The sequence below is a fragment of the Petaurus breviceps genome, unplaced genomic scaffold, assembly GCF_028583685.1.
Source record: "Petaurus breviceps papuanus isolate PSGF00001 unplaced genomic scaffold, PetGlider_PUasm1.0 98, whole genome shotgun sequence".
In the NCBI taxonomy this organism is placed as follows: domain Eukaryota; kingdom Metazoa; phylum Chordata; class Mammalia; order Diprotodontia; family Petauridae; genus Petaurus; species Petaurus breviceps.
In genome coordinates, this window is record NW_027187460.1 from 30,300,180 (window position 1) to 30,319,137 (window position 18,958).

The 18,958-nt window shown below is 37.0% G+C and overlaps 1 protein-coding gene across 1 annotated transcript in view; it reads right to left on the minus strand.

Annotated features, from left to right (window-relative positions):
- Window positions 1-18,483, minus strand: part of FAM91A1 (family with sequence similarity 91 member A1) — a 49,550-nt gene extending 31,067 nt beyond the window's left edge. The window contains exons 1-6 of the mRNA XM_069081048.1: window positions 18,132-18,483; window positions 13,378-13,462; window positions 11,838-11,989; window positions 10,689-10,746; window positions 2,225-2,292; window positions 995-1,108 (exon numbers count right to left, since the gene is read on the minus strand). Coding sequence (XP_068937149.1) covers window positions 995-1,108; window positions 2,225-2,292; window positions 10,689-10,746; window positions 11,838-11,989; window positions 13,378-13,462; window positions 18,132-18,203 — 549 coding nt within the window. The 5' untranslated portion in view covers window positions 18,204-18,483. The remainder of the gene's footprint in view (window positions 1-994; window positions 1,109-2,224; window positions 2,293-10,688; window positions 10,747-11,837; window positions 11,990-13,377; window positions 13,463-18,131) is intronic.
- Window positions 18,484-18,958: the final 475 nt, after the last annotated feature.

An 18,958-nucleotide genomic window follows, 5' to 3' on the forward strand; every position in this document is an offset into this window, starting at 1 on the left:
ATTAAATTTTGTCCAAATTGACTCCACAAGTCTCTTAAAAACTGTTGTTAAAATGTTAAACTAAAGCTGTAAGGATTATAAAATTATGAGTTCATTATTTTTTAAGATACTTTGCTCCAGTTGTTCAGCGTCCTATAAATTTCACCCCATAGGACATGCAAAATCGTGTACATTACTATCCATGTGGTTGCCAGAACTAGAATCATAACAACGAGGATTTCGAGTGAGCTTGCTATACAGACCTAAAAAGCTATTTTGTCTGTTTGTTAATGACAATCCAGTATTTACTCTGAGACTTTTAGTTTTATCTCCTTGGAGTTATTAGAATAACCACAACTAGAGAGTTTTATTACAATGCCTTATCACAGCATGGAAGTGACCTAGGTTCTCAAAGGTTAAGAAAGCAGAATTCAGTCTTTGGTGGCACTTCCAAGTTGGAAACATACTGAGGCTAGATGACAGACTATGCCCATCCAACAAGGAGCAGCCTAGCTAGCTCAGTGCAGAAGGCTGATGGAATTTTGGCATCTCAGGATATAATGAACCCCACCTATTAAGAATAAAATGTTTCATCCAGAAAAATAACTATGGAGTCTGACTGCAGATCAAAGCATACTATTTTCTCTCTTTTTCTTTCTCGTGGTTTTTCCCTTTCGTTCTGATTCTTCTTTCAAAACACGACTAATGTAGAAATATGCATAATATAATTGTAGCCTATATCCAACTGCAGGCTATCTGGGGCGGGGGGGGGGGGGTGTGAATTTAGAACTCAATATCTTATAAAAATGAATGCTGAAAACTAAAAATAAATCAACTAATTAAAAAAAAGAAAGTGCAATTTGCCTAGATAGTAAGACTATAAATGAAATTACATATTTTTTAAGTATTAAAATTAAAACAAAGTATGGAAATATATCTTTTTATAGCTAATTCAAAACTAATCTGACCAAAAATTCTATAGTGAACTTGGAATAAAATAAATATCTAAAATTACCTTTATATCATCTTCTGTAATATAACCAGCCTGAACCACCCACCATGCCTCTATAGTAATTTCCACAGGCTTCACTGGAAGAAGATCACGAGCAGTTTTCCTTCTGAAAAATTTCTGCAGTGGCACAGTCCATTTGAGATAACATTTAACTTGCATAGTTATCCAAAAAATTATGACTTCCCCTTACGCCAAAAGAAAGTATCTTACCCTTCCTTTAAGAGAATACTCTGGAGGCTGAATATACATTGATTTCAAAATGTGCTTCAAAAGTTACAATAAGAATTCTGGATAGGCAAAGTATTCTGGATAGACAACATGAAGTGGACAGAGGGCCAAATTTAGAGGCAAGAAGCCCTAGGTTCCAGTTCTGGCCCTAATACATAACAGCTAACTGGCCATGAGCCAGCTGCATCAGCACCCAAAGACAAACTCATTAAGAAGAGATACCCATGCCCAAGTGGCTCAAGTGGAAAGAGTTTCTAAATCAGCATTACCCTATGTGGATAAAACCAAAGGTCTGGGGCAAGGAGGTATTCAGAATTATTTAAGTATTTATATATGTAGGCATGCATATGTACATACAAGTATGTTTGGATATGTGTATATCAGAAGTATTTTGAAAGGAGAAATGTCTTCACCTCCTAGGGTTCTCTACAACTCCTAGTGATCCACCCCAATTAAAAAATTTTAGGTGAACATATAGAAATTTAGGTGAAAACTGTTTGAAAATGTAGTCACTTCTTTAATGTAGCTAATATTAAGAATGGGGAGCAGGGGGCAGCTAAGTGGCACAGTGAATAGAGAGCCGGTCCTAGAGTCAGGAGGACCTGAGTTTGGATCCAGCCTCACACACTTAAATGCACACACACAAAAAAACTAGCCGTGTGACCTTGGGCAAGTTACTTAACCCCAATGGCCCTCCAAAAAAGCAAAAAAAAAAAAAAAATGGGGAGATGTAAATTAAGAAATAGAAAAATGCAAATATCCAAACTTTTTTTAAAAATTTAAACATTTCTATGTAAAATTGTGTTTTTCAGCACACTAACGTGCAAGAAATTAATTGTAGGGGACAAATCAGATTTTTTTGCATAAATATGTATTTTGAAAAACTTTAACTTGATAAAAGGAACTGCAACCTATGATTCTACCACTACAAAAATAGCCATATTAAACAGAATTGTTTGGTAAGAGGGGGGTTTTTACACAGAAGAAAGGAAAAAAAAAACTTACCTTTGATGACCTACACTGATTCATAAGGTCAATATACTGATTTCTTCCTATGCCAAGAAGTCTTAGACCTGAAACATAGAACCTTTGAATTACACATTCCTTATATATGTTTAATATTAATATACTCTTAATGATTCTTAGTCATTTATTTTCAGCTTTTATTTTTCCTTGAATACTCGGTTGAATATTAAGTTCTAAAATCAAGACAAATTAGCAAGAAATAATTTGAAGGAGAACATTAAAGGTCTTTCATAACAATCATAACAACTCTGATAACTGAATATTTTTCTGAATGAGATAAATTTTTAAAAAGCAGAAAATCTCTTAATTTCACGAGAAAGAAGAGAGAAAAATTACAGTTTTTTCCAAGAAAACTTCCAGCTTTTGAAAGGGGTTTTAATTTAAGCCAGTTGTTTGAAACTTGGAATTCAGAGGTTGGGTTCCCATGCCAATCTGTGAAAGCCCTACACACCTGAAGTTTAGTACTCTCCTAACACTAATAGTACTTCATAGTGCAGTTGAAATAGTTGTGTGAACTTGGACAAGTCACTTAACCTCTCTGAGCCTCAGTTTCCTCATCTGTAAAATAGGGATAATAATACTCACAACTACCTACCTCAAGTTATTGTGGGGATCACGCAAGATAAAGGGTTTGGTAAGTCCTAAAGTGCCATATGAATATGTTATTACTTATAATTACGATCATTATGATTCATCTCATTCTCATCTTTTACAATGGAATTCAGAGAGACAAGTCTGCTATTATTCCTTTATTATTTATTTTTATAATAGCAGACAAGTCTGCTGCTATTCTATTATTCTTTTACATTTTTTATTCCATGACAAAAGTGGACAAAATAACAATCTTTTGTAACTGAATAAAAGTGGTGAGATATAAACTCATCTTTGGGACAACTCTAACAAGAGACAGGAAGATGGCGATAACATGTACCTCATTTCATTTCTATATTGTCTTGACTTCTTCCACTAGATTTCTATATTTTGAAAAATTTCCATTCCTTGTAGCTTGGAGATTATGAGTATTTGGGCATGATGACATCTATTAAAAATGTTGTTCATTTGAAATCTTATGCATTTAAAAACATTATTCTAAGACGGGGTTCAAAGACTTCACCAGACTGACATAGGGATATGATCACATAAAAAAAGGTGTGGGACACAATGAGTTTATCTTCCCCATAAAATCTGCCACAGTTCCCAGCTTACCAGGTACTTTCAATTTTACTTTCCCATTATCTCTTGCACCAGGCCCTCCTCTCTGTTTCTAGAGCAACATCTCTCCACCCCCATTTCAGCCCTAATCTTTTCTCAATACATTATTTTAAAAGTCTACTAAATGGTTTCTCTTACCTTTCCACCCTTCCACACACTGGACCTAAGTTTGAATCTTGGCTCTGTCCTCACATGTGAGCTTGGCTGTATCACTTACCTTCTCCAAGTCTCCACTAACAAATGAAGGATACTAGACTACCTGGTCTCTTCTAATACAGCTACTGATATTGTTCCCTTCTCAAATGTCACCTCCTCTTCCATAAACCCTTGCTTGATCTCCAGCTAAAAGCCAGCTCTGCTGCTTCAAATTTTCTGACAGCAATTTTGTCCATATCTCTTCTGTGCCCAAGACTAGCAGAAATGTAATTTCTTTCCTCAGAAGATTACAAGGGTTTATCTTCATATCCTCATCACTTATCATAGTGGTTGCTTAATAAATGTTTGCTGAACTGAACTAAAAGGTAAACATATTCAGATCCCATGTGAAGCACAGTGCTGTTATAGGCATCACATTTTAGAAAGGAAAAAGATAAGCTAGAAAATGTACAGAGGAGGATGGGCAGTAAGGATATGCTATATAAGGAACAACTGAAGACTAGGAATTTTGGAAGAAAAAAAGAAGACTGAGGGGAGACATGATAGATATTTGAAGGGCTGGCACTTAGAAGAGGATTTATATTTGTTCTGCTTTGTCCCTGAGGGCAAAACTAGAACAAAGTGGTAAATTTGTGATTCATATAAGGAAAATCTCCTAACAATCAGAACCAGACAAAAGTAGAATGGGCTACCTTATAAGCAAAGCCAGGTATGTTGTAAAGGGGGTTCTTGGGACCCAACTGCACTACTATCACTAACTTAACGGACCCTATGTTGCCCATCCTCCAACCAAGTGACCAAGCAAGGGAGGGTACAACACCTCCTACTTCCTACCCCCTACCACCACCCCTGGAAAGTAAGCAAGAGTCACTAAAGCCTTACATCCTTGGCCCTTGGCTGGCAATACTCATCTTGAAATTATTAGTTTTACTTTTTATCTATCACTCACTACAACCCCTTTAGCTAATAATTTCACACCAAAGGTTTCTCTGGTCCTATCTCTGGATGAATCAATGTCTGGATACCTAAGAGAAAGCTATCCCCAACTCTCACTTCCTGTTCTTTTATCCCTCTCTTCCTTAAACTTAAGCCCATAACCATGTCTAATCTCTTTCATTGTGCCCTCTGGAACTGTCATTTCAAAACGAACAAATTTCCTTTCTTCCCAGGACTCTTTCATGCTCCTTCCATTTACAGCAATCACTGAGACCTGGCTCCGCACCACCCCAGTTACACTAAATCCCTGACCCTCCTTTCTACCATTGGCTGCACTGCACACATGCTAGTACTGGAAGGACAGCCAGAAAACAGTAGACCTCACTGGTACTTCCAGAAACACCATCACTCAGGAACCTCTCCTCATTTTAGATTCACAATCTAAATTTATCAGTCTATCCAGATTAGGGATTGTATTCTGATCCTCAGGTCCTTCTTCCTCCTTTCTCAATGAGTTTAGCACCTCGCTCATCTTTCCCAAAAAATTGCAACCTGAATCATCATCACAACCACCATCATCATCATCATCATATTTCACACTCACACACACACCCCTTCACTGTTGATCAAATCTCTTCCTAGACATTCTCTCATCAATTTTGGGGGGAGGGGAAATCTTTTCTCCTGGTTTTACTGTTTATTTTTTCTCAGTATTCTTTGATGGACACCCACCCAGAACATGGCTCCTAATTGTGTGTGCTTTCCCCAAGACTCTTTCCTAGGCCTTTTATCCTCTAAATTTTCTTTCTTGGTGACCTCATTAGCTCCCATGAGTTTAATTATCACCTCTATGCAGATAATTCACAGAACTATATATCTAGCCCCAGTCTCTCTTCAAGATAAACACAAGTTCTTTCAATTAGTTCTCATAGGAGAGGAACTCCAATCCATTCACCATCTCCGCAGTAGTCCTCTGGACATAGTCTAGCTCGGGGGTGGGGAACCTGCAGCTCTGAGGCCACAAGTGGCCTTCTAGGTCCTTAGGTGCATTTTTTTTGGTTGAGTCTAAGTTTTATAGAACAAATCTTTTTATTAAGGGGATTAATTCTGTGAAGTTCAGATTCAGTCAAAGGGCCACACTTGAAGGCTTACAGGGCCACAGGTGACCTGGAGGCTACAGGTTCTCCACCTCTGGGTCTAGCTTATCAATGTCCTGCTTACAATGTGAAACCCAAGACTGACCACAATACTCTAGATGTAGTCTGATCAAGACAAGAATACAGCAGAACCATCGGTTCAGGACACAATGCCTCTCTTAATATAGCCTAACATCAAATTAGCTTCTCTGGCTGCCATATTATACCTGCTGACTCATCTTCAAACTGTAAACTAATAAGTTTCCCATATCTTTTTCACATGAAGAACTACCTAGCCATTCCCCTATCTTGTACTTGTGAAGTTGATTTTTTGGATCCACATTATGACTTTACATTTACTGCTATTATATTTCATCTTTTTAGCTTTGGTCTATCACTGTAATTTGGTCTACTGACCTGTTGAGATAATTTTGGTTACTAAATCTATCATCTAATCTGCTAACTATCCAAGTCCAGTTTTGCGTTATCTGCAACATAAGCATATTATCTTTGCCCAAGTCACTGATAAAAAGGCTGAATGGAGTGAAGAGACAGATTCCTGGGGTGTTCCACCAGAAAATGACCCATTAATTGCCTACTCTTTAAGTCCGGTCATTCAATCATTTACAAATCTCAGTAAGTTAAACTGATATCACCTATCCTTCATCTCTCCATTTAGGGTATAATGATACCATGAGAGACTGTTAAATGCTTTTCTGGAATCTGGATAAAGCCTTTCTATAGTATTTCCTCAATTTATTAGTCTAATAAGTTCCCTATACAACTCCTTTCTTTTCTTTTGGGAGTCCTATTTGTACCACTGCTTTCTTTTCTACTGCCAAGGATTAAAAGTTTTCCTCATTTGTGGATGACTAATTCCTATTTTACATTCATATCCCAAAGAGTAAGTACAAAAATAAGGAGATTCATTTACATTTTAGATGAAAAGCTGATTCACATGAGCATGGACTAGCATGGGAACTTGATGGCAGTGACTATGTAGGATAAAGGAGGGAGGGAGAGAAACATGCAGCTGCTGCCAAGGAAGAAAAATGACTCTACTCCCAGTCCTAGTCAGGGTAGAATTCCAGAGAAAGAGAAACATTCCAAATTATTGTGTTCCATTTCTCATCATGGAGCAAGAGCACACCTGCCCACACTGTAGTCATGAGCACTTACTTCCCAAGACACTACAATCTTCTGGAGGAAGGGTTCCAAAGCAGAGCACCTATTCCCTTATTTCCACACACCAGGCAAATCAACAAAACTGACTTTGAAATATTTCTTAAACTGCCACATTCCTTTCTCATGACATACCACAGATTTCCCATTAAAATACTTTAAATGTTAGCCTACTAATATCTACTTAAAATACAATGTAATGAAATTATACCACTATTATTAGTACTAGTGCCCCCTTTTGTATTCAGGGCACCACCATCCAGGTTCACCAAACCTCAGCATCATCCTTGTATTTACTCAACCTTTACCTGAGTCTCCCCATATCAAATCAGTTGCCAAGTCTTGTCATCCAAACTTCACAAGTGTAGCCCATCTTCTTTCAATTTATATAGCTTCCACACTAATTCAAACACTCATCACCTCTCACTTCAACAACTGCAACAGTTGTCTAATTGATCTGCTTCTTGCCTCTCCCCTTCCACAACCATTCCCCAGTCTGATGTTCTAAAAGCACAGGTCTGACCACTTCGATTCCATAATAAACAAGTCTCCCGTACACGGACTAAATATTCCTATGAAACCAGTCTACTCACTATGCCCCATCTGATATTGCACCTCCTATCTCCAGGCTGTCCCTCTGTGCAATGCCTATAATGCTCTCTCTCCTCACCTGTCTTGCAGAATAATTACTTCCTTTCATGGCTCAGCTCAAATGCTACCTCTTCTACAAGGTCTTTCTTGACTGCTTCAGTTATTAATATTCCACCTCCTCCCAAAAACTACTCCATTTATTTTGTATCTACTTTGCATTTACTTACTGGTTTTCATGCTTCCTCCCAGAAGAATTAAACTCTTTGAGGGCAGGGGCAGTTTTTGTTTTTGTCTTTAATGCCTAAGTTCTTAGCACTGCCTGGCACAGAGTAGGCACTTAGTAATTATTTGCTGAACTGAATTCTAGCATTATTAGTACAGGCTACAATATACTGTTAGTGTTGTTCACCTACAGTACAGATTTGTATTTAGGTCTTCAATTCAGCAGTCATTTATTAAGTACTTATTTGACTGTTTTTGCCTTTTGGGGGGCAATTGGAACCGGTTAAGTAACTTGCCCAAAGTTACATGGCTAGTTTTTTGTGTTAAATGTCTGAGGCCGGAACCGAACTCAGGTCCTCCCAACTCCAGGGCTGGTGCTTTACTCACTGTGCCACCTAGCCGCCCCTTAAGTACTTATTTGAATACAGTGGATTGTGTCAGGCACAAAAAGTTCAGGTAAAAAAGTCCCTGTTCTCATGGTACTTAAGGTTTTGAAGATAACTATGGCATATAGACAAATAAGTTTTTCTTATATATGATAACCAACATATATATATTTATACATGTGAATACATGTATACAAGAATAATTTGTATATACTGCACTTAGCCCAGAGCCTGGCACATAGCAGGCATTTACTTACTGTTTACCAATTGAATGACTGTGTGTAACCCTTTAATATAATGTAAACTCCTTGTAGGTAGGATCTATTTCTATCTGTATATCTAACAGGTAGTATACTGCTTTACACACAGTAGGAGATTAATGTTTGTTGAACTGGAGAACTAAATATGACATCTGATGGGAGACTAGGATTTCACAAAATATCTGACAAAGACTAATTCTTCCAGAGAAAGGCAACTAGGAGGACGTGGGGATTGGAGAGATATATACAGTCCAAGTTCTATGAATCAACTGAGGGAATGGGGGCCATTTACCTCAAAAAACATATACAGGAGGCATAATTATTTTCTTAAAACATTTGAAAGGACGGGGTGGCCAGGTGGCGCAGTGAGTAAGAGTGCCGGCCCCAGAGTCGGGAGACCTGGGATCGAATCAGGGCTCAGATACTTAGCAGCACACCCAGAAATAACTGGCCGTATAACCTTGAACAAGTTACTTAACCCTAATTGCTTTAAAAAAAATTTTTTTTGAAAGGTCTACACTTGTTCTGGCCCCATAGTATAGAACAAGGGAAAACTGAAGAAGCAGAATCATAGGATCTGAAAGTCAGATGGTACCTCAGTGACCAAAGACCCCAACCCATATAGGAAGCAATCTCTACTATAATGTCTCTGACAAAACAGATTTAGAATGATACAAGGGGGAAAATTCCAAACAATCAGGGCTAGAATAAGCTGCTTTAAGAGAGAATGACTTCACTATTCAAGATTTTCAAGAAGACGTTGGATGACCACTTTTTGACAATGTTATAAGAAAGATTATTGGTTAGTGTATGGGTTGGTCTAAATGACCCCTGAGGTCTCTTCTATTTTCAAAATCCTTTTGATTCTGTTATCTAAAATCCTCTGCCTTCTTCTGATCCTCTATTTATATTTACTATGTTAGTCTAGATTTGTAAGTCTTCTTTAGGGAATGACATTTTTTGATACAAGGTATATACGATATTTTCAAATTCTTGACCAAGGGAAGCCAGTTTTATAAATTACCTCTCCCCTCAAAACAAAATCTAATATTTTATTTTTGTTTGCTTTTGAACTTGGACAAAAAATTTTACCTAGAGATAGTAAACAATATCTTAATTTTTATTTGCATTCTTAAAAAAATAAGAATCACCATGCCTTTTTAACATCACTAAGAATCTAAAATCCAATATTACGTTTCATTTTATATACACTTGTTTTCTTTCTAAATGGGCTTATTTCAATATTCCCCCTTAATGAAAATTCAGTCTTACTTTTAAATTATATTAGTAAAACCACAACAATAGGAACTGGATTAATTATATATTACTACAAAATGAATCATAGTTTTTCTCACTGATTATCATGTTCTTTGAAAATAAAGAGAAACCTTGCTTATATTTTGTCTTTGTGTCAGTAGATGGAAAGTCTATCCAAAAAAGACACTTGCTTCTCCTTGCAAATGTGTTTGTAAAATTTTTTAAAAAGACTTTTATTCAATAGACAACACAATTATTTCACCTTGTTTATTTATCAGTTAGAACTTTAAAGCAAACCCTGAAGGATCCTATCTATTAAATTATCAGCACTTAACCCATTTATGTACTGTTCTTTTGGCTAAATGCTAAAGAATTTCTCATGTCCCTATATACCGCTAGAAATTTAGGTTCCCCAACAACCAGCACAATGCATGCATGGCACATCATAGGGACATAAAAAATGCTTCCTGGATTGAATGAAACTCTGCTAAAATAAGAAATGTTAATCTCAAAATGGCTCTTGGACTATTCTGAAGATCATTCTTTTGACTGATTCTCAAACAACTCTAAATTCACTAAATATTAAAAGGTACACTGAGAGCAATAAACTGTTCTTGAAAGATTAGTCTATTTGTACAGGTAAAACAGAATCAGCAAGTTACAGAACTTCTAAGAACATAATATATTCTGTGATATAGCTATATCTAGCATTAGATAGATTTACCTGACAGCCAACATACTCTTAAAAAAAAGAGTTACATTATATCCTGACAATATATCAAAATTAGATTTTTAAAAAATACATAAACAACCTAACCTCCTACTAATAGTCGCACTGATGCCATATATAGAAATATATATGGACATATATATATTCCCTTTCACCCAGTCTAATTTCTCTTTTTTTCCTTTGGTTATAAGATGAAGTACTAAACCTCAAATGAACCACTTAATACAACTAACATGAATCCTGCTGTTATAAAAAACCAATACTACCAACTGATCTAGTGTTTCACACTAAACAAATAAAGTAATTCAAGATGTCAAAAAGATACATAAATCTCTGCATTACTTTGTTCAACATAATTGAATGAATAATACTCACAGTCAGCAGCAGTAAAATTGGGCAATGAATCATAACTTTTTTCACTGTTCATTATGTCCTTTTAAAAAGAAAATAATACATTCTATAAAGACTGTAAGGTAACCTTACTTAGGCAAATAACATTATTTTTAAAGTACATTATTTTTGGTTGTGGTACAAAAAAATTATGTTACAAGTGTAAAATCATAGGTTAATAATCTATAGCATATGACACTCAGTCCCAATTTAAAATATTAAGAAATGTGACTTTCTCCCCTTTTACAAGTTTCAAACAGTTGTATTTCCTCTGTCCTGTGGAGATAACAAATGAAATAACTAGCAAAAAATTAAGCTCAAGAACCCAGTCCCTTCAATTCTTATACACCCAAATCCAGAGTTCATCCATAAGAGAAAATTAAACAGTGGCCCCTCTAATACAAAGCTAAGTAGACCAGTCAGCAAGAGACCAGATAATAAGAGCTAGAACTGAGCCACTCAATGCTCTCTGCTCTTTTATGTGTTTTAAGTCAAAAATGGGTTGATATCAACATTCTAAATCAGCCAACTATAAATTGTTTTCCCATTATTTAGATATCTGGATAAATGTGGAAGTAAGACCCATTTCCTATACGGTAGCTACAAACTAAAAAAGAATAGTTTAGTGAACATACTGCAATGGAAAAAATACTTTTAGGGTGGTTTGGCATAACTGATCTGAAGTTTCTTTGGCCAAAGGTACTATCAAATAGTAAATATTAAGATAAAGGATTAAGAGTCAAGAACCCAAAAAGCATTTTTCTTTATTCTTCCAATGACTTACTGCAATGTCTTGGGTTATTTATATCATTGCATAGTCAGCAATTGGATAGTTATCTATTTTTTTAGGTTTCATTAACCTTAACATTTAAAAATTACTAAGAACCTCAAATATTAAGAAATTACAGTTTAAAACACTCAATTATAGAAGAAATAAAAAAAACTTACAACTGATTTTGTTTAATTGATTAACAAATAATTACAATGGCGCAAAAGAAGCCTAAGTGTGCATATACCCACATGTGCAAAGACTAGCATCATTCACAATTCTGTCTTTGACACATGGTTGACAGGAAGTCTTTCCTTTGTAAGAGTTTATCCATTCTTAATTATAACTACAACAGTGAAACTCACCTCCATAATCCCAGTATAATAAGAAAATGGTGTTATCCTCAAGCCCTTTACCATAATATCAGACAAATGGTAGGGGTACAACATGAGATGTTCTCGACTGTATTTTAACAATTCCTCATAGTATTTGCGTTCATCCTTCTTGACATGCTTAACTGGTTAAAAGAGGCAAAATAAATCAGTAATCCTTCACTGTTGGTGTTTATAATTTATATCTGCACACTAATAATAGAAAATAAAATTCAAACAGTAAAAGAATAAAACAGAAAAATAGAAAAAGTGGGAGGAACCAAATGAAAAAACAAAATCTAAGAGACAGAAATGATGGAGAAATGTTTTCCATTTTCATCTAAGAAAACCAAAGAAATTTTCACAATAATACAAGAAACAATTTTTTCAGGGAAAAAAACTAGAATAACAGTTTTTCTTTACTTGAAGAGACTGAACTTTAGAATAAGACTTTATTAGCTCTAGGCTCAGAAGAGTAATTTGCCAGGATAGAACTCCAACAAGCTAAGTAAGGAAACGCTGCATTAAATGTGTTGTATAATATTAACTGCCATTTTTTTTCTTGCAAAAGCTGCTATATTTAGACCAGCAGAAAACTGAAAGATAGCTAAACTAAATGCCAACTTACAACAGAGCCGAGTAAGTAACAGTTTGGGTTTTTTAATTTGTGTGGCTTTCAGACCCTGACAGGATACTTTTAAAAGCAAGTTAACTCCGAAATTTCATGCCTAAAACAAAAATTTTAAAATTTAGGGAGAAAAAAATAGCCAACAATAAAATAAAACGATAAGTTTATCATTTTAGGATTTAAAGGTAAATACAAGAAATTTAACCAGAAGACACTAGGAACATTATGGACTACAATATCTAAACATTGTTTCTGGTTATTATAAAAAGTGCTTATCATTAAAGTTACATATATGAAACAGTTATTAAGGTAATAACTGCCATCTAGAAGGTAGAAATAATAAAAATACATGTACTGACCTACAGAACAAAGAGGGAAAGGTTTGAATTGAGAGATTAAGTCATTGCTAGTAAACTAAAAGCAAAATAGTGTTCTAACATAATTTTCAGTGAAATCAGAAAGAAAATATGGTAGCCATTAATGTAATACATGTGAGTTATTTTTATTTTAACTGATAAGCTCACACAGGACAATGCAAATATACACGTGTCTATTAATTTCCATGACAAAGTTTTGAACAGAGTTTGGTTTGTTTTTTAATCTGGATCTATGATTTCACTGGTTTTGTAACTCCAGGGATATAAATTCCCTCTGCCAATGTAGATCAGCACAGAAACTACGTGGTCTGAAAGAGCTGCTTGGGGCACAGAAAGTATCTTGTCCAGAGTCACATGGTAATTGTCAGAAATAGTCCTGAAACCAGGTTTTCCCAATTTTTAGGCTGGCTTTCTATCAACTACTTCATGCTACCTGTAAACATAAAGTACACACTAAAAAACTGTGGAAAATTCATTAAAATTAAAAATCAGTATCAGTACTATGCATCTGAGCAAAATATCTACTTACCTAAGTTATTTCTGTATCGTAACTGATTTCTTATACTATAGAGTACAACTTGTTTTTCATATTCTCTCTGTGAATTTCCAAGACCCTAGAAAATAATGATACAAATTTAAAATATATTCCAAAATATGAATAAGCAAATTTAAATTTCCCCTCAAAATTCATATTTAATTTCGCTTTTTCTCACTTAATTTCTTTTTTTTTAAATTTTTTAATTAATTTGTTTGTTTCCTTTTAGTTTACAGGATTCAATTCCACAATTCCGAGTTTCACATTCTGTCCCCCTCCTTTCCCTCCTCCCCATGGCGGCATATAGTCAAGTACAGGATCTGTAAATACTTTCACATTATACATTAGTCAGGTTATAAAGACGGATTGTATCAGATGGAATGAAAAATGGTAAAGAGGACATAAAACCAAACAAGAGAAGGAAAAAGATCAAGTATTTTGCTTCCACCTGGATATAAATTCAGTTCTTTATAGTTCTTTCTCTCCATCATGAGTCTTTTGGGATTGACTTATATCACTGTACTGCTGAGAAGAGTCCAATCTATCAAAGTTGGTCATCACACATACATTGTGTCTGTAATTGTGTACAAATTTCTCCTGGTTCTACTCTTCTCACTCAGCATCAGTTTGTATAAGCCTCTCCAGGTAAATATGAAGACCATCTGCTCCTCGTTTCTTAGAGCACAATAGTATTCCATAACATGCATATACCACAACTTGTTCAGCCATTCCCCAATTGATGACTACGAGCCACATCTGATTTTGCTAGTATTCATGTACTATTACATGGAATTTTAGAAAAGGGGGACAACCAAAATCTTTATCCCCATATCCAGAGTAATAGTCTCTTTTACAAAGCCTTGCCAAAATATACCTGCATAATTACATATAGCCCATTCTACCTCTCTCCATTAGTTGTTTTTAAAAAATTAATCATCCACAAAACTTGTTATAAGGAACAACCATAGTATTCATCACATGGAACCAACAATAAAGGCAAATGTTGTAGATTTAAGAAAAATCAATCTATGATTCTGTGCTAAGATTTTAAAAAGGATTGCCTGTAGTCCCAGTGACAAGATGGATGAATCTGTGCTTTTCTAAGGGAGATAAACATACAAAAAAATTGCTGCTAAAATCTTACTATCTTTATTTTTATTCTCTCATAAAATTTAATTCTTACATAAATAATTCCATAATTTACTCCTATATATACTTATGTGCATATAGATTAAAAGATAGGAATAAAGCTAAAAATGTCAATGCTCTTTATTCATCTTACCAAATATCCCACTCTTGGAAACTCTGAAGTAGAAAATACAAACTACTGTACCTCACACCTAGGAAATTAGCAAAAATGTCAAAAGATAGAATAGTCAGTAAAAGGGTTGTGGAAAGAGAGAAAATACTAATACACTGCTGTTAGAGCTGTGAATTGGTCCAACCAACTTAGAATTATGCTTAGAATAAGGTGAAAATGTACATACCATTTAACCCAATGACTCCACTGATGGGTATATATCCCAAGAAAGGTCAGTGATTTAAAAAAAAGAAAAAGTTCCAGATATACCAAAATATTTGCAGCAACACTTTTTATAGCAGCAAAGAATCAGAGAGCAAATGGCCCATAAAGTGGGTAATAGCTAAATAGTGACACACAAATTTAATAGAATATTACTGCATTGTAAGAAATGACAATTATCAAGAAGGACTTAAAATGATATATTTGATAAGCAGAAAGAACAAAAACAACAAAATAATCAACTGAAAGCTGTGAAATTATAATGGCCAAGCTTGACCTCTCTTACTTCCTTACAGATATTAAAGCTAAAGTTCATATACACCACAATATTTTTAGTAGCAAAGAACAAGATAGTAGATGCCTGTAAAGAGGGGAATAATATGGAACACAGCATATGTCACATTGGGCTGATAGTATCTTTAGCTTTGGCATAACTAGTCTTTTTCCTTTTTCATCTTTTGTTATAAAATATGGGTCTCTGGAAATGGGAGATGGATATATTAAGAAATTTAAGTACCATAAAAACAAAAGATAGGAACAAAAAAATTTAAGGGAAATATAAAGCATACTTTGCATAATAAATAAAAATGAGAAACGGCTACTGTTTATATTATAAATAATGCTTAATAAAATGTATAAGTATGTATACTATTGTGTTGGCCTTTAAATGACTGAAGGACCCTGATCAGCTAATAAATACAGAAAATTCAAAATTATATTAACACTTAGTCAAATGTGTGTGGACAGGGGTAGTAAGTGATAAAAACAAAAGAAGGAAAAAAAGAAATGAGTATCAATGAAGTATTTTTAAAATAGAAGGAAATTCAGAAAAGGACATAAGCAAGGCAATGCTATACTACTACATCATATAAAAATATATGTGTATAGATATGTAAAATATTTTTTCTGGCCTTTTTATATGGAAAGTTTGTGTTTATCAAAGATTTTCTAGGGAGACTGCCTCCTAACCCTATGCAAAACGCTGTAATGATATTGGGGTTGGAGTAAGGGAGCTCCAGAGGCAGAGTAGAAAAGGGAAAGGAATATCACTTTAGTAGAGAAGTAAGTAATGCTGGTTGGCAGCAATAAGGAACTAAGGAGGACAAAAGACTTAAAAGGAAATGGGGTAACAGTTACAAATGATTCAGGGTGCTTTAGGGGTGGCTAAGTGGCGCAGTGAATAGAGCACCAGCCCTGGAGTCAGGAGGACCTGAGTTCAAATGTGACCTCAGACACTTAACACAAAAACTAGCCGTGTGACCCTGGGCAAGTCACTTAACCCCAATTGCCCTCCAAAAAGCAAAAAAAAAAAAAAGAAAAAGAAAAAGATTGTAGTGATTAGGCTCAGATAGACTTTTAAAACTATACTTAGAATCATAACTTTAGAGCTGAAAGGGATCTCAGAGGACATCTACTCCAAACACCTTATTTTATTGACAAGGAAACTGAGGCCCAAAGAGGTTAAGTGACTTGCCCAAGGTCATACAGGTGGCAGATAGTCAGTCAGAGGTGAGATCTAAACCACTGAAACAACAGCCAATCTTCTTTCCATCATAACATGCTGCCTCTACTTCAAGAATGTAACTGCTGAACCTTGTTTCACTAATACAGACCTCGTGTTTAAAACCTTAAAAACTGACTAAAGTTAATCTATCTACAAATACAGCGATTTATCCTGAATTTTCTCCCAATTTCATAAAGTGTTTTAGACAAAATTTAAAATGAAATAACTGAAATAAGAATCTTGTAATGATGATCTCTTCCCCTCTCTCAACTATATATAGTTTTCAAAGTCTTACAAAATGGACCAAATCACATTAAATTGGTTTAAAACTAATTTTAATAGTTTCTCTCATAATTGGTAAAGACTAGTGCTTTTTTTTACATAATTAAACAATTCAAAGTACTACAGTAATGTGTGAAAAAATCATCATTAGTCCCTTTCATAGAAGCAGGGCCCATGCCCAGTAATTTAAATTACTGACTGCTCTACTGTACTGGTAAAATCTTAAAGATACTACCATGAAGTTCCACAATTTCATCTAAGAAATTTGTGCAGGAGGATTTTGCACCATTTTCTATAAGTAGCTAAATCCAGCTTAAATCTTACCAACTGCTTTAAAGCATCTCTTAAAAAAAGCTATGCAATTTCACCTTGTTTTTCTAATCTAAATGAAGCATTCACTTTTGCCGCCATTATTCCAGTTCAGAGTAACACACATTCAACATTCATCTTCCCTCCATCACACGGAAGAGAAAGAGTAGAACTATATTCTATACAACATTTAGTGACAAACACTTAAGGGAGTGTCAACCCAAGGGGTAAACAGGTTCTGTTACAGGCGGGCAATCAAACCAGATACCAAATTTCCATGGGCTTTTTCATTTTCTCACACCCCTCCCTCCCCCATCATTCCACCATCACTTTTATTCCAGGTTACACAAATTTGACAATAGAAAACCTATCACCTTCACACGTACGGGGCAAGCACAATCCTTTCGGAGGAAAAACCACGTCCGATATCCCCTGTGGATTAAGGGGGCAGGCATGTAATTATTCCCCTGCCTGGACGGCTTTCGTAATCAGAAGCATCTCTTTTCAACACGAAGTCTCACATGACACACCTGCTGACCTTTCCTGCACAACCCCTCCCCCTTTAACTCCAAGGGTCTCCCTCGGATTCCTCCCGATTTACCCTTCAGATATTTTGTTTGTACATTAGGCTGCTCGCCCGTTTTCTTCCTCATTATTAAACTGTGAACTCCCTGGGAAGAGACTGTTTTCAGCCATCGCCGGGGCTTAGACAGCGCCCGCCACATGGTAGTGGCTTAAGAAATGCTTGGTGTGTTTATTATGCAAGCCATAGCATGTTTATTTATTTAAATTTAAAATATTTAAGCAGCAGGGCAACTCCGGCCTCCGCGGCTGGGGCCGGGCACAGGGAGCGAGGAGAACAAGGTGGGCACACAAGGGGATGGGGAGGCGCCTACTCCCAACGACCCAAAAGCCTCCTTCTGGGAGCGCGCCTGCCTCCTTTTTTCTCCTGGGGAAAGGGGCCTTGGGGAAGGAAGACGACAGGGGAGTCACTGCCACGAGGGGCAGGGAAGGGTCTGGACGAAGGAGCGCAGGGGCCACGCAGAGTTGGGACCCTGCTGGCCCGCTCGCTCTGCCCAAGGTGCTCCCCTCCTGCGGGCGCGCCCTGCACGCTGGTTCCGGCCGCGTTACCTGTCGGACGTTGGCCGGCAGCTTGCTCCAGGGGTAGTTGTGGCGGATGTGGAACTCCACGTCGATGTTCATGGTGCCGGACTCGGGCTGGAGGACTGGCGGGCGTCGGCGGCACCTCCTTCCTCCTCACGGCCTGGCCGGGGCTGCCTGAGGGAGAGTCCGCGGCTCACAGCGCCGCAGGGCAGGGCCGCTCCATGCCTCGGGCTCCCAGGGCCGAGGGGACCGAACCCTCAGCCACCCCGTGGGGCAAGGGAAGGGTGAGAGGGGTGGAAGGGCGCGTACGTAGCGAAGACTTCAAGTTTCTTCCTAGTTTCTATCTGCCGGAAGCAGCCTCCGACCATACGTCACTTCCGCCTTCGGCAGCGAGGGGGTGGGGGAAGAAAGGGGCGGGGCGGGAAAGTTGTGGAGGGCCGAGCGTCCTCTTCCACGCCTCATTATCCTCCCTCAGTTGCTCCCCGCTTCCTCCTTACCTGTGGGGCGGGGGTGGGCGCAACTGGACGCGAGCGGGGGCGTGGCCTCGCGGGCTCCGAGGGAGGCGGGGCCTGTGGGTAGCATCAGTCAATGGATGGATCCAGCTGCCTAGGTGGCTGGAGCCTTAGAGCGCAGGAATTGAAGTCAAGAAGATAAGAGTTCAAATACGATGGCAGACATTCAGTAGCAGTGTGATCCTTTAACTTCAGCTCAGTTTCCTCATCCGTAAAATGGGGATGAGAATATCACAAACACTAGCAGTGTGATGTTGGACAGCTCAATCAATAAACATTTATTAAAGCCTGACACTGGGATACAAAAAGAGGCAAAAGACAGCCCCTGCCTTCAAGAAACTT